The sequence below is a fragment of the Syngnathus typhle genome, linkage group LG12 (assembly GCF_033458585.1).
Source record: "Syngnathus typhle isolate RoL2023-S1 ecotype Sweden linkage group LG12, RoL_Styp_1.0, whole genome shotgun sequence".
Classification (NCBI taxonomy): Eukaryota; Metazoa; Chordata; class Actinopteri; order Syngnathiformes; family Syngnathidae; genus Syngnathus; species Syngnathus typhle.
In genome coordinates, this window is record NC_083749.1 from 5670308 (window position 1) to 5689922 (window position 19615).

The 19615-nt window shown below is 42.7% G+C and overlaps 2 protein-coding genes across 3 annotated transcripts in view; both read right to left on the reverse strand.

Moving 5' to 3' along the window:
* The window catches only part of LOC133163109 (rab GTPase-activating protein 1), a 33632-nt gene that overhangs the window by 10578 nt on the left and 3439 nt on the right, over window positions 1-19615 (reverse strand). The window contains exons 3-15 of one of the 2 annotated variants that reach the window (XM_061292697.1): window positions 19180-19209; window positions 18138-18381; window positions 17250-17463; window positions 17000-17174; window positions 15320-15480; window positions 14899-15009; window positions 14248-14314; window positions 14076-14178; window positions 13827-13996; window positions 13528-13696; window positions 12800-12893; window positions 12526-12676; window positions 1594-1707 (exon numbers count right to left, since the gene is read on the reverse strand). In XM_061292697.1, the coding sequence (XP_061148681.1) occupies window positions 1594-1707; window positions 12526-12676; window positions 12800-12893; window positions 13528-13696; window positions 13827-13996; window positions 14076-14178; window positions 14248-14314; window positions 14899-15009; window positions 15320-15480; window positions 17000-17174; window positions 17250-17463; window positions 18138-18381; window positions 19180-19209 (1803 nt within the window). The remainder of the gene's footprint in view (window positions 1-1593; window positions 1708-12525; window positions 12677-12799; window positions 12894-13527; window positions 13697-13826; window positions 13997-14075; window positions 14179-14247; window positions 14315-14898; window positions 15010-15319; window positions 15481-16999; window positions 17175-17249; window positions 17464-18137; window positions 18382-19179; window positions 19210-19615) is intronic. The other variant, XM_061292698.1, reaches the window with a different exon arrangement.
* On the reverse strand, window positions 4419-12492 carry LOC133163138 (probable G-protein coupled receptor 21). The gene has a single exon (XM_061292750.1). It carries the CDS (start codon window positions 8168-8170, stop codon window positions 6944-6946), a length of 1227 nt encoding a protein of 408 aa, XP_061148734.1. The 5' UTR covers window positions 8171-12492; the 3' UTR covers window positions 4419-6943.

The window sequence follows — 19615 nt, forward strand, 5'->3', positions numbered from 1 at the left end:
TGGAAACCATCAAGTCTGGCTTTTTTTTCCCCCCAGGCATTTTATGTATCACAGTGGTATCGGTACTTGGTATCGGTAACTACACAAGGATTGAGTACTCGTGCTGATATCGGTCTGAAAAAAAAAAGTGGTGTCAAACAAAAATTAAATGTCTCACAAAAACTTCTACCTGTGATTGAGGCAAATTGCAGACGTGCATCACACATTTTATTTTTATTTTCGCACTTTCTTGACTCATATGTGTCAAACTCAATTAATAGCTGTGAATCAACCCTCTTTGGAGAGTAAGACGACCTAAAAACAAAAGTCGCAAAAGCAATAAAAGCAAACCTTCCATAGAGGTGTTCCAAATGACATTTAGCAAACTAAATCCTTCCATGGAGGTGTTTCAAATGACATTTTGTGCGTCTGTCGTATTTTTTCCTGAAAATGTTCATTAAATTCCTAACTGGAGTTTGAAAGCATCTCAAAATTTGCATGAATACCAAATGTTCACCCACTGCTGTAGATCCATACTAACTAAGCCAGTAAATAAAACAGAGGAAGAAATGAATAAACATCTACAGAAAAGCCAGCTGTTTACATCGTATCACTCAGATAAAGCTTGTTTAAATACCGAAATCCGAGCAGATGGAGTTCTTCGTTTAGAAACGCGTGGCGACTAAACATGTGTCAGCGTGATGGAGAAAATGAAACCGGGCAGGGGATGGTTTATGGTGCAAATGTTGCCGAGTAGAAAGTTCCAAACGGTTGAGGTGGCCCACTGAGCTACAAACGCGAGTAATGCGTCAAGTGGAAGTGACAAAGCGCGGATCAATCCACGAGCAGAGCAAAAAGAGGGAGGGGGGGTGGGGGGGGGGGAGGACTGAATTATTCAAACACACCTGAGGAGGTGGTTAACTGCGTGGAGATGGATGTACTCGCTGCAGTTCGACATACATAATGAATGAAATGAAAAATCAGAGAGCAAAAGCAACTGCAGCCGCCGGCTTTGAAATGAGCGTTTCGATAATAAGCGCAAAAAAAGAGCAAAAAAAGCTCATTTGATGGTCAAAAGCGGAGAATGTGCTTTAAATGTTGATTCGATATGGTGTTTGGAGGAAATGTAATCTCGGTTATTTGGAAGCCCTTCGAGGGAGGGGCACACAGACCATCATTGTTTGTGATCATGAGGCCGTGAAGACGTGCATCCACACCAAAAAAAAGTTTTTTGTTTTTGTTATGCGCGTGTTATCTTTTTTCGGATGGGTCACTTTTTTTTTTGCTGGCTCATTCAAATTGATTAAAAAAAAAAAAAATCCTCAAATTGTTGCTGATTCACCAAAATGAGTGGCCTGAAATTAAAAGGGTGGGGGGGGGGGGGGGTTATCTCTCTTATCATCACTCAGTATTGAGATAAAACCGTTTTAAAACTTTTTTCCTATAATTGATTCAAAGACACGAATAAAATGGGAACAGCTGGAAAATTTGGCTAACAACTCTCATGTGACAGTAATCTTTTTGCATGCTCTATTAGTCATGGGCGCAAGACTCAAAAGGATCTTTTGGGGTTGTCATAATAATATAACATAATAAAAGGAGTGTTTGAAATACCTTGCAGATTTTATACAGGGAGTCTTGCCCATCCCCTCCAGTGTCTTTGAAGTAGTCATGAGCCGGGAACGTCCTGTTAATGTCCCGAGTGATGGCACTGTCCTGCGGGGATTCCTAGCAGCGAGATAAAGGAGGAAAGAGAGCAAACAAAGATTAGACAGTTGTTAAAGAAGAAAAATGAAAATGACTCGCCACATGATGTGGCCATTTATTTGCCCCTGTAAATTGTTTTGAGAGCAGATTGCAATCTGTGTTGGAGCTTTAGTGCATAGCACTGAGGTGGAGCTCACCTTGGGTGATATCAGGTACACAGATGGAATTTGTACAAGGTTTTGCTGAAAGGTTTTGGCGCACGGGCAAAATGGCCTCTCATTAGTCGATAATGGGAGAAGGAAGAAATAAGACTAAGAATCCATCAAGAAGATAATTAATTGGGGAATTTGCTTTAATAAGAATGTTGGCTGTTATTTGAAGATCTTGTCTTTTAGGACTACTACAAATGAGCGTGGGAGATATTAAAAAGGAAAAAAAGTGATTTATTAGCCACTGCAATTGGCTGACGAGCGATAAAAATAAAATGTAAAATAATAAAATACGGTCATGCTCCGAAGAGTTTGTCTTTTTGCAGCATTCAACGGCTCTCGATAATTTTATTCATACAGGAATAATATTCAGATTTATTTTTTTCAAATAAAAAACAATTTATTGGACTAGATTTTGGGCGGCCCCACATGACAAGATTTTTTTTTTTTTGCAGTTACCAAGTTCCTGATATCCATCAAGACCACAGCGCCCTCCTTCCCTTTGTCATTAAAACCTCTCCACCAACATCCACAAAGGAAGAACAGCCAGATGAAAATAAACTGCATCCAAAAAAGAAACACAGGAAGAAAGTAATAGTAAAACTAAAATCAGCTAATGGCGATCACGGTCCGGCATCCGTGTTTGCTACCGAGTACAGATAGGTTCCAAATCTGTTGTTTACTGTGTCTGTCCAACACACTGTACATACTGTGCTAAATTCTTCACATTCTGACATTCCTGCTTTGCTAATATGACATCAAAAAGCTGATAGTGCAGTAAGTATCTGTACAGTTGAAGCCCAAGGCGATAAGCTCTCCGTCCATCTATCGGCTCATTCCGAGGCAAATCTTTGATAATGATGCATTTTACAGCCAGAAGTGTGTGTCCATGAAAAAGAGCCACACAAGTGAATGATAAGCTTGTGTATTTATACAAGCACCACTTAGCTGTTCTTATCGCAAGTGCTGAAAGCGCAGACAAAGACCTTTGACATAATGGCCAATTAGCTTCCCTTCTGTCTTGGTATGAAGCTAGCGTGAGAGGAGAGTGAAAACACAACCATGTCTTATAGCGGTGGACTTAAGTGCGAGGACGAGCAATAAAAGTCGTCTGCCTTCTTGATATATGTATTTTAAAAATAACACAGTGGGATTGCACTGGTGGGGTTTCAATATGAACATCATAAAATGTGATTATTTACACCGATAAAATTTTTTGGGCCTCAGTTACAATTGGTTGTAGTGTTTTAAGTTGTAAAACTATTTCCAGAACTATGTTCAATCAATTTTCCTCCAAATTTGAGAGCATGAGCAAGTTGATCTAATTAGTATAGCCAACGCCTTTGGTTGGGCCTATGATTAAAAAAATAACTTGATTGTACGAGAATGCAACAAACAGGAGCTCGGTTGTTGTCAAAGCTGTTTCTGTCTCACCCCAAGAAAATAATTCAAATTGATGATGAGGATATGATATGGATTAACTTTTCATTTATCCACATAAAATGCCCTAAACACATTTCCAACAAATAAATTGCTGTAATAAATGTTGCATGAGGCTCGTAGAAAACTGCTATGTCAAAACGATTGCTTCCTTGGATGAAGGAGAATAACTATAAAGGGATTGCGCTTCAGTATCAGTGATGGGAAAATGAAGCTTCAAATTTGCTTCATGAAGCAGTTGCATTTTGTACTCCACTAGGTGGTGCTGTTTCCATAAAGGAGTTTAAGAAATGGCAAGTCAACAGAGAGTGCCATTTGGAGAAGTGAATCATTTTCAACTGATTCATGAAGCAAATATGAAGCTTCATTTTCCCAGCACGATTATAATTACAAGCAAGAGGACAACGTGTACCCTGATTTTCGACGAATAAAAAATCTCAGTGGGGTTGAGCCAAATGTGGCAGTATGCGTACTGTAACGCTGGGAATAGCGGCTCCGAGTTGCACTTCCGTGGGAAGGTTGACTATTTAGCCCTCTATTGTTTATGTCCCTGATTTTGTTTGAGTTAAGACAATGGCCGACTTGTCATTCTGTTATTCTTTCTCAGCTCCCCGTTGAAATGCCCAAAGAACATACGGCAGGATATTATTTAAACCCGACGAATTTTCCTTATCGCGTTCTTTCACTTTCCAAAACTTGATCCTCTCTGCTCTGTTGTAATCTTTGCGTAGTCAATCCAAAATATTATTTAAATTCTTCACGCACAAGCATCATCACAAACGCTAACCATAATAGCGTCACCGAGGACCAACTCAACTTGCTTCAATCTTACATTATTCAGTCATCCACATAAACGCGCGCTGCCTCATTACCAGAATGCACACTCGGCATTTTACATTCTGGTGCCGGTGCGTTCCAGTCCATTTACATCGCGTGAGCATTTTCCCAGCCACAATCTGAACTGGCAATTTAACAAATGATTGAAAGCTATTATTCTCGAAGATCTCGCGAAAGAATTCCTTCGGCCGTAAATGTTTGAACACGTTTATCATCTACTGCGATTAGAAAAAGTAAACAAAGGTCCACAGAGATCAAATGACATTTATTTTCTCAGCACTGATGCACAACATGTACAAAGTTACAATACAAGATACAGTACATGTAGGTTAGCCACCTACAGAGCATCATAAAGTCTTTTGCTATTGGTCAAAAGGGTTTCAGCAAAAATACATTTGATCACAACATTCTTCATCTATCAATATCAAACTAACACGACTTGACTTATTTTGGTCAGACTGGACTCTTGTATGTTTTTGAGAGCGAAAAAGTCAGCTGCTCACAAAAGCTTGGTCATGAGTGTACAATTAGCTTCGTACTGGTGGGTCCTATTTAGATTCTAAAATAAGCACAAAGCAAACTCAGAGATTGGAAGACAGATAAGAAAATGGCTGTCTCCGGCTTTCCATGTGTGTTAAATTGGTTCAAAGTGAATTGATTAAGGTTGCACAACCTCTTAAAGTATTTGCACTGGGATTGAATGTAATAATTGAATGATAGTATCTCTTGAGGCTTTTATTTAGAAGGAGTCATGCTGTATGTACAGATATATATATAATATTGACTCCATTTGCTTCCTGACCAACAAACAATCCAGAAAGTAGTGCACATAAAATTTGTTGGTAGCAGCAACACCCGTCATCTGACCTTGAATTTTCTTGAAAGAAAAATGGTATCATTTGTGTAGATTAAAATCTGACAATCTTTTCAAGATTAAAAAAAAAAAATAATGTTACAGTAGGATCGCCTCGATAAAACCCGCCAAGGGAAAGATGCACTTTCGTAATAAATAAAATGGCAGTTCGGTTCTGCCTCGTTTATGTCTTCACAATGAAATAAAACACACACATTCAATATGCCGTTTCTTTACACCGACAATGAGGTGACGACAGAAGGTAGTAACAAACGATTATCATATTTGGCACCGCTTCACAAACGACAGCATTTCGTAAGACATCACGTGAATCTATCACCATGGCGCATAATTACAAAACCGTACACCCACAAAAAAACACTTCAAATATCCTCGTGTGGGAGTGAGTCCAGTAACCCAAGGTGAAACCTCGCCTTGCTTTAATTAACAGTCTTGCTCAGCCATTGGTCGCGTTCTAGTTATACCCCGAGCTGAGTCACCGACACAAAAGCCAGAAGAACACCATGAAATGAAACCATGCGAGTGTGACAAGCTAAATACAATGTACAGCAAATGAACCTTTCTTGGCTGGCTGCTTTTTGCAAACGGAAAATTGACAGCCGAGTCTTTTTCGGTCTAACAGTCACATGTCTACAAAACGGAGCCCTCTTGTCTGTAAAGGTAACGCGATCCCACTCTCAAGGCAACAACTTCACAGTCTTGACCATCTACACTAAAAGTGTAGAACCCCCTCAAATATTTACAAGTCCCCATAGTGGATACCAATAAAAAAAAAAAAATCTGTCTTTGGTATACAACATTAGGTACGGTATATAAAGCTATATATCTTTCCACGGTTTGTACTCGTACAATGGATCTATTCAGCGTTCTGAATGTCAAGTTCCAGCGAGCTCCGAAAAGTCAAATGATGATGGGGAACATACAATTCACGCATGCACACGGATACATGCGAGTCTCAGGGGTCGCTTTCCTTTCAAAAGCCGGAGAGAACGGTCTCTTTGTTTTGTTCTTGTGAGTTTTGCTCAAGGTTTTGTGCAAACGCACAGGTACATTACAGCCATCACAATACTGCATCAAACTAACAAGAAGGCAGTTTTTCATATTAGGAACGTGAAGATTCAGCTACGGCGGAACACACAGCGTGTCATCAGACCGACGTCCTCAGGCGGAAGATGTACCAGATTATTAATGCTGTACCAGTTATCAGCGTACATTTAGTGTGAAAACATCCACTCTTGTTTTTTTCTTTTTTTTTGCACGGCAAATAAATCCGTGCGAGGAAATGAATAAGACAGGAGAGAAAATTGGGGTTGAAAACTGAGAAAAGGGATTTCAAAAATAAACAGCAGTTTGGCTAACAGTCGAAGCCTTTCGTGGTCATTCATTAGAAATTTGTTGAAATTTCATCAAGACTGAATATTTTGTCCAAACCAATAGAAAATTGATATAAAACTGATTTTACTTTTCTACTGCTTGTCAGTCATTGACAATGTACACACAATTGGATTATTCTAAGGACAGAAGGAGTGGCAGGAACACCTCAAAGAACTTCAAATTACATAAATGCTCAGTTCGCTATATTGTTTGTGATCTGGACCGACAAAATAAGTTAGATACACGCGACCAAAGGTTCGACCTGCTCTAGATTCGCATCCATCTCTCACTACTGTCTCTTCCTTGAATGAATGACACCTTGCAGGGTGAGTTTATCCTTCAGCGCTTCACTCTAGGCTCCCTCCTGCTGCCAGCTGTGGCGTGATCACAGAGGACATCTGTGTGACCTCCAAATGCGAAGGAAACAGCTGTGGCACAATGACGACCCCCTTCATTTCTTCGTGGGATCGTTAAAAGACTTTTTTTCCGAGTGGTTTCGATGCCAAATTGCAAGGCTGTCCGGCTACACGTGACAGGTTGTGCCGATTCCGACGTCTTCGTGACCGGATCCGTAGGCTGTCCCAGCACATCCCTGTTCGACAGAACCGATGAAAGCCTTTTTGGGTTTCCGGACGCTGAAGCCGCGGCCGCCTCGTTGGAAACAGTACGAGCAGAGTCGCTTGAGGCCCTTCCTGAAGGCGGAGTTGGAGAGGCTGTAGATGAGACAGTTGCAGAAGCTGTTGCTGATGGCCAGCCAAGTGGTGAGGAAAGACGCTGCGGGGTGGTGGTAGAATCCGCCGCTCTCCAACAGAAAGTAAATGATGTAGGGCAACCAGAGGATGTAGAAGACGCTGGTGATGCGGAACAGCACCATGGCGTACCGTTTGTCCGGGTAAGTCGGTTGTTGATAGTGATGCTGGTGTTTCTGAGGTTTGAACAAGCCGGGCGATTGCTTTTGCTCAAGCTCGCCGTTGTCTTTGTCCAGAGATCCAGATATCAAACCGGGGTCTTGATTGGGTTGGGGTCGGTAACGTGCGTGCCGCTCGCTGATCTCCCGAGTGTGCTGCCGGCAGATTTTGAAGATGTTGACGTAAGTGAAGCAGACGGTGAGAGCGGCGGGTGCGTAGAGAAGGACGACGATGAAGGTTGTGAAGGCCCGTTGGGTTCTCCACTCGACAGCGCACCACTCCACGACATCGCCGTGGTAACCGGGCTTTCCCCAACCCAGGAATGACGGGAGGAAGATCAATGCGGAGTACAACCATATGAGGACGATGCAGCAACGCACTCGACACGGCGTTACCACGGTCGCGTAGGTCAGGGGTTGCGTGATGGCGATGTAGCGGTCCACGCTCACGCATGCTAACGACGCCATGGAGACAGACTTCAAAACAGACACCAGGTAGCCAAACACCTGGCAGGTGAGTTTGGGGTCGAGTCCTTGGAGGTGATGAAGTAAAGACAAGGAGGGGAAGAGGCAGCTGACACCGACGAGCAAATCGGCGTATGCCATGGTCTGGATGAAGGCGCTGGTGGTGTGCTGGCTCAGCAAAGGGGCGCAGTGGAAAACAAAAATGACCACCAGGTTGCCCGAAATAATCAGAACGGTGAGGAGGAGGATAATGGAGACTTCAAGCAGGCAGGTGGTGATAATTTTGGAGTAGCTTATCTCAAGCAGGCAAAAGGGAGCGGAGTAGTTTGACAGGTCAGCGGAGCTCTGGTTGAGTGGATCCAGGTAGGAATTCATCATCTCGGGCAGAAGGACGTCTCTCGGGGTCCGAGCTTGAACCCAAGGACTGTTTGGGCAGGTCCTTGAAACTAACTGCAATGTAGTTTCAATCTAAACCAAATGCTCCATGTCTCGATTCCGTTAATCTGCCACTTCATTTCAAATGCAAGAGGGATGGAAAGGAGGCGATGAAGCCCTCTGAGGCAAATTAGCACAAAATGTCGCTTGCTTTCCTCTGTTGAAGAAATAATCCAGTCGGCAGCATATGGGACAGCGACAGGAGTCCCTCTTATATTTTTGTAGTCCACAAAACCCCCAAAACAGCTCCCGGTAAAAAAATCTTTCTTTGTAACATGCTGAAAAAAACAAAGCGGTCATCAACGACGCTCTCTTATTGCCGGCAAACTTCCGTATTCCCCCGGCTCTTTCCACCCCAAGTTTCCGTCTCGTCTTTTGCCAAAGTTAACCGCTGAAAGGCAAGCGGTGTTATGAGCGATGTTGAAAAAGCCTGATCGCACACACGGACGCTTAAACACACCTCCGCACCTCAGCTGTTATTTCTATAAGGAGGAGCGGCAACAATATCTGAAGGGGGAACGAGGTGGGCAGGCATACCGATGCTGGACGAACCCTCTTCCTCCTCCTCCTCCTCCTCCTCTTGGTGATGATTTATCCTCCTTTAGTAACAGTCTCTTTCTTACTCCCAGTCTCCCTCCAACCGTCGCTCTCCCTCTCTCTTTGGCTCTCCCTCGCTGGAGAAGCAGTGGCAAAAGTCCCGCCCCTTCAAAGTGGCTCAAACCAATCATCAAGAGTAGAAACATGCGGCTGCCTCCATCCCACACTTTCTCCGGCCCGCCCTGCCAACCATTTTTTTTTCTGCTCTCATGTGAGCAGTCAGATTATTCTTGCGACTGTTCAACACAGAGATGTTTACCTCTTCGTGTCTGACGATATATTTGAACTGTACCCAAATAACTGATTTTGAATACCTCATATGAGTTTTCAATCTCAGTAGTTTTGATCTATAAAATTTCATTTAACACAATGACAGAAAAATTGTCAACAAAAACCGGATTTGCCAACGTGTCAAAGTATCGTGCCAACTATCGCCGAGGGAAAATGAAGTATCTGTAACTGGCATTGTGCTCGTTCACCCAAAAATGTAGATAACAGAACCGGAGCGAGAGAATTCTACAGGTCATGAAAGTGCAACACGAGTGATTCCATTTCACAGCCTCGGGTTGTGTTAATTAACACCGTGAACAATAGCGCAAGGGATAATTCCTCACGACTTAATTTTTCTGTTGTTCGCTAGAAGGACAAAATCATTCTTGTATGAGTTCATCGGGTTCAGAGAAAAGGAATTGAATATTCTGGAAACACACCGCGGCTTGCTAAATCACCAAACACTCAGTCCATCGATCAGCTGCACCGAATACTATTTGGCAGGTAGCAAATACAGCCGCAATGGAGCAAAAAAAAAAAAAAACATGACAACAATGCTATGTGGAAAATAAAAATCATGCAGTTGGTTCGTGTTATTGATGCCTTTTGTTTTGCTTTGAAAGTTGAGAAACAAATGGCACAAACATATGAAATCTGTAGCTAGATAGCATAAATTCCTTTAACGGAATTGCAGATGTCGCAGAAGACAATTTTTGAAAGCGTCATCTCTCTCCTGGCAGACAAGTGTTCATTATAAACTCGAAAGAACCGGTCAGCGCTTCCTAAACATCGTAATGAACCGGTGCTGGATGTTATGATTCCATCTAATTAGGCAGAACCCCGCGCTAAAATTAGACGCCTCATCGGATATTAATAGCCAAACGCGAGATGATCCACATCCTCACTCTAATGACTTTGCGGAGGCTAAAGAGTTTGTCTCGTGCAGAGCAATTTGCCGTCGCGTGATTGGAGACCCAAACATTGGCACCAGCCCGCACCTTTCTCTCTACACCCCACCCGGCAAATCCAGACACACTCCTTTGCTTTCACGCACCCCTTCTGCCCATCGCACGAGGAGCTAAAAATAAATGACGGTGAGGAGAAAAGGGAAGGGAAGATAGCGGGGAGAGGCAAGGGAGTAAAGCTCATCATCCAAGGGAGGAAGGTGAGAAACAAGTCCGAGATGCTCGGAACAAAATGGCAATTAGGATGGGGTGCAGTCACAATGATGAAGAGGAGCCAGCGTGACATCTTGACACCGGGGCTGAGCACGAGTGCGCTAAGTTGAGTTAAAACTACCCATCATGCCTCGCCAGGCATCGATGAGCAACTGACCGACAAAAAAAGTGTCTTTTGCTGGGATTTAAAGATAAATCTTTAAAATTTAAAAAATGTAAAAATTTAAATTTGTTTCCATTTATTTTAATCGGAAAAGATTATTAGAGATAACGAGTGTTTTGAGGTGCGAGCGTGGTTACGGAATGAATTCAACTCATCTCAATGTTCCATTGTGCTTTAACAATTAACGCCACGCTGAAAAAAAACGCTTCATTTTGAGTAACACGATTACAATGTGTTATCATTTCTTTATTTTTGAGGGAAAAAATAATATTGATCTACCACATTTAACTATGAGCAACCAATTAAGTAAATCCAAATGATTTTTTTTTTTAATCTAACGAAGAGAAAAAAAACAGATGGTACTTTTAAACTTTCTAATCACCATGCGGTAGACATCATGCATATTTTTTTGGGGTCGTTCACAAAAGGCCCTCAGTTCTTTTACCATCCATTGAACTTGTGTTTTATCAAACGCCAGATACCTCTCGGAAAATGGCGTTCCCGTGGCCCAACACGTGGCAACAATACAAGCGCACTGATTCCCGAGTACCCTTAGGTATTGGCAACTTGAGTGTCAGTCACAATGGTCTTGTTGTCTTGCCGAGAGCAACGTAGCGTTCTCGCTGTTCGTGCAATAAAGTATTGGAACAGGTTGGCCTTACACGTACTAGCTTAAGTGTAACTTTCTATTTCTAACAACTTCATTCGAACAATCTTCCACTGGCTGGGCTAGTGCGCTGCCAAAATCATGGCTACAATATAGCCTAATGTGTTGAGCTTTTTTTTTTGGTAGCTAGCTGGAATGTTAATGAGTCAGCGTTCAAATATAATCTGGTACTTTGAGTTCCTCCGTAGCAGGCAGGCCTTGTGTCAGGGTTTTATTGGGAGATGAAAAGGTGACATTTTTAATTGTGACCACTTTTCCAATGGGCTCATCAGAAATGCCCGTGAACAGCATGTTCAGACAAGCTGAGACCAGCAAAGCTGCTAGCTAGAACATAATGTGCACTCGACACAAAAGGGACACACTATGTGCACAAAACTAATTAGAAGCTTGAACATGACTATGGCATGCACAAATTAGGGGGGAGGCGGAGCCTATATTTCAATAATTACTACATGAGAAGTAAATTACAGTAACAATTGCAAAGTGACTGTTAATAAGAAATGTAACATGTTCATCAAGGCTTCCAAAATCTTCCTCAATTGTATGACCTGCGTTCAAATGTAAAGGTTTTCCGATCGGTGAACGCACTTTCCATACTATTTCTGACTAACCAGACAAGCTTTGGGTAGACTAAATAAATCGAAAAGTGTCTGTTGGACGAGCCGCACGTGTTTTCCGAAGGTGGAATGCTTTTAAAAACACGTTCCAACATTGTGTCCGGTGGCTATCGCATCAGTAGCACTGCACATCATTGTTATGGCATTGAGAGTGAACGCTAACATTCCATTCGTAGCATTTCAAGTTCATAGAAACGATCTGCATAAACTGTTGTTGGACAGGAAGTGGGTGCAGTTGAAGAGATTCAGAGGAAAAGACTTGGGGATTGGGGGGCACAGTGGTCAGGCGGTGAGAAGTGGGTGGGGGGGGATGGGGGAAGTGGAGGAAAAAGGCAAGACCAACATCTTTTCACCACCTGGGAACCAGCCTCGTGCCCCCGGGATGTTGCCTTTACATAAGCAGACGACAGAGTTGCAGCAAAGCTTAAAGCAGCATCGGCATATTGTCGTGTGTGTGTGGGGGGGGAGGGACTAAGTCGGAGTAAGCTACTGATTTTTTATCTCAAAGCAAAATGTACAAATGCCCAATTAAGGGCTTTTGCACCACCTTACTTGGGAATTTTTGGAGACACATTGCATGGTTGGACTATGGGGAAATATTCCCAAAATAAAAATCCTGGGATTTTTTTTTCCTGAGACACTGTAGGGGGTTTACTACTCTCCAGAGACCACTGGGGCCTTTTTTTTTCTTCTATGCAGTGGAGAACAACATTTGTGGCTCCTTTAAATTACCATTTTTATTATTAGCATTAGGATTATTATGATTATTAAAATTTAAAGAGACACTAGTTATTGTCTTGTCTTACCTTTGTGATAAGGGTGCGGTACTCCTCTACCTGGTGGTCATTGTTGTGGCAACCGGACAAGAGCTGCCAAACCTCGCCGCGGAGTGCCTCGGGAATACCGCTCCGCACCAGAGCAGGAAGCTGCCTGGGTCGCACGGACAAATTCAGATGCCTGGGGAAGACGGTGGAAGAGCAGTGGTCATTAATGGGAACGTCGAAGGCAATTCATTAATTGTGCAAGTGGTTGTTTTGTAGGAAAGAAACAAAAAAAAAAAAAAAGCAACAAAAGCCTTACCACTTCGATAACAAATCTCCCCAAGTCTCCAGGATCTTCTCAGCGCACTCTTTGGAAACATCACCAGAACCGCTGAGTAATGGCTCATCATTGTCTAGACACAAAAGCACATGTCATATGTAGGTAACTTACATAACTTGTTACGCAATTTACTTGAAATGAATCAATAACTATGGTATCCTTAACGGCGTGTTACTTTTGTGACCGCAGAATAACAACAAAAACCATAAAATGCCATTTTTAAAATTTATTATTAATTTTATTATTCATTCAATTAATTTAACAATATGGTTGATCAATCTCAATACACATTTATCTTTTTAAATTAAAACTACTCAAATAAATTTCCTAGCATATTAAAATTTGACTCAATGTAACCTGTAAACAATAAAAGAACAGAATGTGTTTGAAGTGACCAAGCTGCATCGACTCTCAGGGCTTCCACTGTATTTAACTGCAATTCTTGGAATTGATCAAAATGGCCAAGAGCACGATGTTTCACCCAAATGTGTTCTCGCTACAACTTAAGACTCGTTGTTATAATGTGTTGCGTAACGCCGCAACCTTTAAACCAATGATCCGCCGCCGTTTCAATGTTGGCTGTATGTGAAATGGAGAACGAACATGTTATCTATCTAAAGTAGAGATGAGCACCCAAACTCAGTGATTCCAGGTTCGAATCACAGATTGACCTTTTTTTGTGTCTATGTGCTCGCAATGTCGATTACCTTCCTCTTCGTCATCCTCGGGCGGAGAAGGAACCATGGAACCGGGCCCGCCGGGAATGATACCAGGACTAGCTGTGGTTTTGCGTTTCTCTCTCTCGGTCTCACTTTCCAAACTCACCACCTCGTAAAGTGTGTCGGTGGAGGGACTCTTCCGCTCCTTACGTTCCATCTAAGAAAAAATGCAAATGGGGGGGGGGGGGGGGGGTTTTGAATCATCAGGGAAAAGTGAAAACAATGGCATTTTCTTTACTTGACCTTGATTTATTTGGATAAAACTGCACGGCATAAGCCAAAAATACCTGCCGCAGCTTCAGGTAGAAGGTTTCGGTGTGGCTGCGCTTGCTGAAAGGCCAGAAGAGCCGATCGTTGGGGGAGCAGACCCGGACCCTCGTCTCCAGAAGGAAACGCACCGGCTCCTCTACTTCGGTAATGACCAGGTCCACCGCTGTCGTCATGTACATGAATTTATCTAAAAAAAAAAACATTAGTCATATCCAACAAATGAATATGCTTTTTTTTTTTTTTTAACAGTAGCTGATGTTTGTCACCTTTGGGCGTTTCCTCATTCACAGCCTGGAACTGGGGAGTGCTGGGGTTCCAACTTCCTGTGATGATGTAAGACTTCCCGTCGGAGCTTTTTCCCATCGACTCCTAAAGGGGCGCAGGTTGGAGGAAATTAGCTCATGTCCACACATAAGTAGCGACACATATACATCTTACCAGGTCGAGAAGGTGCATGTCACTGTTCTTGACGTTCTTGCCGGGGCTAAGCAGAAGACCAAAACACCTTAAAAAGAAGCACACATAAAAAAATATATATCGTTATATTAGTGGTGGAGTTGACTTTTTGTCAATATATTAAAATCATATGCTGCGTTTTTTTTGCTTTAACAAAATAAAATAAAATGACATTGCGTAACACTGCACCAGCCAAGTGAGTCAGTTATGAGAATTAACTTCTTGAACGCGCCCCTTCTTACTGTAATATACTAAGATAGTTAGCAGAGCATTGAGGATATTTGACATTTTCATCCTCCTTGCGTACATTTCACAATAACATGCCACGAGGCCGAGATTGATGATACCGTGGAATCTGAGGGCCCATCAATTACCCTCTTAAAAGTGCGCTGTAGCGCATCAACTGGAACACATGACCGCCATGATGTTCACTTGCGAGTGTTAGTCAGTGACAGCGGCAGGATGCTTTCGCTTGAAACCACGACAAGTATTAGACAGCCAGATCTAATGGAAACGGATGAACCCATTTCTGTCATTTCAATCAAATCTGCACGTCTTCCATTCCATGAGTCAAGATGGCTACTGCAAGGTTTGCTCTGTATTTTTAGCGCGTATGTGTGTGCTTCCTCTTACCGCTCAATAGCCAGTTCCTTATTGGATGTCTGCTGGACATAAATGACAATTTTTTTGTCCATTCCGGCACGCAGTTTGAAGCTCTGCTTGTCCTTGTCCTTTGCTACAGCACTATAAAAGGGAAATAAATCAGAGATGAGGGGAAACTCTAAATTGTCGCAGAAAATCTAGTTCTGATATCTATCGTGGAGGTGAATGGGGAGGAAATAAATGGGGTCAAAAGATGATTTAAAGCCGCAATCACAAGAGATTCCTCTTAACCAGAGCTCCAAGGATGTTATTTCTGGTCTTAATGCAACACCAAAACAAGAACGCACGGAAAGAAGAAAGTCATTAGTGATGACGCGGATCAATTCAATTTTAAGCTTATTTTGTGTGACTGGCTTATCTTATATAACCTGAGTCAATACAAGTCTTCAACCTGAAAGTGCCTTTGCCGTCGTCTTCCTTGATTTCCAGGCTGACGGTGAAGGTAAACAAGTCGCTGTCAGGCGTGAGTGGCGTGGGCTGGTGGGACGCCAGCGCCGCTTTCTTGGCTGACCGTCGAAATGCTGTGGCAAAGCTGTACAGGATCCTGCTCACCTGGAGGCAGGGCAGAGAGCACAAAATGTGGAAAAAATTAAAGATAAATTATTAAAGTTGATTTTGGCCCCAGAAAAACGTCATTTGAGTGCACAAAAATTAAAAAAAAATAAAATAAATCAAAGTTCACCACAGTAAGATTGTGGATCATCAGACTCCTATTTTAGACTGCAGACCTTCAATGTTCATGACTAACAAAGGCGACTTCTGTTAATATTACATATTCCTATTTCCTAAAGGCGACGTTTAAAGGTGCTTTTTGACTATCAACAAAACATTTGTTCTTTAGATGGCTAAAAAAAAAAAAAAAAAATCTTTGGAGTCATTCAAATAAAGGCACAGTGTTGATTAAAATTATATAAACCCATTTGTTTTGCCAGCTTACAACAATGATGTGCATTTTCTTTTTTTTTGGAAGCCCATGATTGCCATTCTTGGGGGAAAGTCATTTGGAGGATTCAATGAACCTAACAAATGACAACACGCACACTAGCAAATGGGAGAAAATAAAAAGTCCACTCAGAAAGCCTTGAGCTGAAATCCAAACAGCAAAGCTCGGAATCCTCATTTTACCCCAAACAGGCTAAAATGCCAAGTTGACATTTTAAGATTCATGTGAGTTTCACCGTGACAAAAATACAGTTTCAATTTGGACTCAGGGGTTCTGAAGCCTTAACCCCGTATCTCCTTTTTATTTTATTTTTACAAACTTGTGTTGAACGATATAAGCAATGACACATTCTCTTCCTAACACCTCTTCTTCTGGGGGGCTTTTCTTGCTATTATATATATGTGCGTGTGTGCTGCAACACAGCCCAGAGTGCATGACATAACGTTTTTGTGGTGGGGAAGCTCTCAACACTGACGTGGACCCTGTGGGACAGGCCACGGGGTTGAGGGGGGGGGGGTTGAATTGGGGGAATCGGCAATCCAAGACAAGAGATATGCAGCAGCAGACGTGGGAGACATCTATTAAAGGAGTAATATAAACTAATGTTACAATTTTTGTCACGCCCAACTGTGATTTAAAAATATATATATTTGATGGAGGAATACTGCAAAGTGGCAAGCATCAAATCCTGTATGCGTGTTTTTCTTAAAAAAAAAAAAATGTCAGGATCACAAGTCTCCTCATGTGTCCCAACAGCCGCTCAGCTGGTCTGAAGACTGTGAAGCGCAATTTGTGGACTTAAAAGGGTGCAAAAATAAGTCACGACACAACATAACAGCATCAAACATTGGCTGTGACTATAAGGACTTTTTGACATTCATTCATTCATTCATTCATTCATTTTCATGTTAACACGAACGTTGCCGCCGTGCTGGAGCCTATCTCGGTTGTCTTCGAGCGGTAGGCGGGGGTAACTCTTAAAAATAAAACCTTTATACAAGAGTTTCCTATTTTTTATCATCGTCTAATCACATGGCTAGCCTCTTGTATTATATTGTGTAAGCACTACAGAAATTCAGTACTTTTGAATATCCTGGGTTGTGATAATATGAAATTCAACCAACTTACTGCCTCTTGGATTTGGCAACGGAACACGTGGATCCTGAAGATCTCGGCGTTGTAGTGGCTCTCGGTGAACGCAAAGCAGTCGCTCTCCGGCGTGCCGTCATGCCCGCGCACGCAGAAGAGAATTTTATAGATGGGGTAGTTGGCGATCTCCGTGCTGTTGTTGGGGTCCAAAAGCCTGGGGAAAGAAATGGGAGGAAAACTCAAGGTTAGTATGTAGACGAATCGGCTCGAATTCATTTGATGCGCTTACCTGACAGTGCCTTCGGACACGCCCGGCACAGACAAGGTGACGTCCAAGGGGAGCTGGCATTGGTCCCTGAGGATGCCCATCATACGGAGGGCCTCCACTTCACTGCGGGGGGCGTTGACCGAAGCGCAGCCGAGATACGTCAGCTGGCTGAAGACTACGCTGTCCTCATCTGGGAAGGGACTACCGGGACTGCCGTCCGATGATGACTCATCTCCTGTGAAAGAGGAAAGCATACGTTTTTTCCCATTCCTACTTTTTATTCTCATCTCCAGGGACATAAAGTAACTTTCCTGTGCGTGGGGAATAAAAATAAGGTGATGTTGATTCGCCCTGGAAATGAATGAGGTTATCGGTCTATAATCGAAAACAATCAAAATTGTGTCACGATTTCTTAATTGGTGTGACCTAAGATTCGTTTCTAGGGTTGATTAAGGCGTTCATTTCTAGCGGGGATTAAAATGATTCTGGTTTGGAGATAAACAGGATGACATTTTCAGACCGCATTGCCGTTTCAAATCTCAATAATCCTGTCCACATTTAGCCCCGGATAGTCGGAGTAGTTTATGGGTTCCACTCATTTCAAAGTGGTAAACACAACCTTATGCAAAAAACATTTGAAGAACATTGATTGATTGATTGATTGATTCATGCTCACCTTGCAGAAATGTACATGAATACCACAAGGTCATAAAAACTGTAAACCTACATAATTTACTTTTCTTTCATCACATTTAATTCTGTCTTCTTCCATTTATGTTGTTTTTTTTTTGCCAATTTCGTAGGATGAACTTGAAGTGTTCTACTGCATTAATAAGATGCATAAATATGTCATCCGTTAAATTAGTCAATTGAGTTCCTTCCAGCTAAAAACTTGACATGACCACGCACCTCGATAGGACCTCTCATTCAGCTCGCTCTCCTGCGCTGTCTGAACAGGAAGTACCATCTCCACCTTGGGTGCAGGAGCACTAAGGGGGTCGGTGCCTGGTGCTACGGGTGATGCTGTGTTGGGCAGGAGACCCTGGTCGCCGGCGCCCATCAGGGGCCCCAGCCTGGCCTCAGCCGACGACGGCTCCATGAGGACATCCTCTAGCTCCCTCTGGAGTTGCTGCTCGCTGCCATTTCCCACAATCTGACAAACACACACACACATTGTTGAATGCACAGATGTTGTTAAACACACTGATGACACTTGTGAAGCAATTTTTCCAACATGTGATTGACCACACCATGGTACTGATAAGGTACTCAACATAAGCGCACTTGACATGTCCTCGTTGTGGAACCCAGCCGTGGTTCCGTTTCTCACCAAATTCTTGGAAAACATCATGTACATCAAGTGATTGCTATTAATAGTCAGTAAGTCAGTTAGGTAAGTGTGTGAAGTGAGAAAAGAAGTGTAAAATAAAATCCAACTGAAGAGGGCGCTGTTGCACTGACAAAATGATTCCTAACAGGAAAGTTATTTATTTCCTCCTTTTCGTGTTGTGGTATTTGGATTTTAAAGAAATTGGAATGGGCGTCTTAGAAAAAAAAAAAATCCCTCAAGACATTTCCATGCTGAGCAATAATCTTGCTGAGCTACACCACAGTGGGAGCCCTTTGTGGATAGTCGTAATTCTTTCCGCTAATGGCCATGCGTCACTACATATGCACACTACACATGTTTAATGCCGTCGTCACCATGATAGCTAAAGCGATGCAGTGAGCAACTGTGGGGGGGCTCACTCAGCAGCCAGCAAATAAACAAGAGAGCACAAATCACAAACACTCACCATGGGATCACATTACAGCAAGAGAAAGAGAGAGAGAGACAGAAAGAGAGAGCGAGCGAGCGAGCGACAGCAAGAGCGCGAGACAAGCATCAAAGTGACACAAAGAGAACGAAGAAGAGGAGGAGGGAAGGCAAAGAGTGCACAAAGAGACTGACCTTAAAGCTGACCCCTTCCTCTGAAATCACCTGCATGACAGACAACAAGTTTAGACACACTGACTCCTCTCTGACGTGATGGGCAGTCAAGAGATTGTGCTGGGGAAACCAAATTGGGATGTCGGGATGAGCAAGTGAATGAGGTGAGTGCTGCCTAGCTGTCGTCAAAGGACGTCAAGCCACCATCTTAACCCCGCTGAACAAGCTAACCGAAATTTGGGCAGTCAAGTCGATACAGTTCAATTCCACAACACTCCACCACGTAAATAAATAAATACATTGATAGATTATTATTACCTCTCGGATGGTGTCAAAAAGATTCGTGATTATTACTAAAGCAGCTTTAGTATATGCTCTCGTTGTTTTCTCTGTCATGCTCCGGCGGCGCCCTCTTCTGGTAATTTACCATAAACACTTTAGCAGAGGTTGAGAAACG

What these genes read in the sequence shown, in the direction of transcription:
- LOC133163138 (XM_061292750.1), bottom strand. Translation starts at nt 8,170, where the DNA reads ATGATGAATTCCTACCTGGATCCACTCAACCAGAGCTCCGCTGACCTG.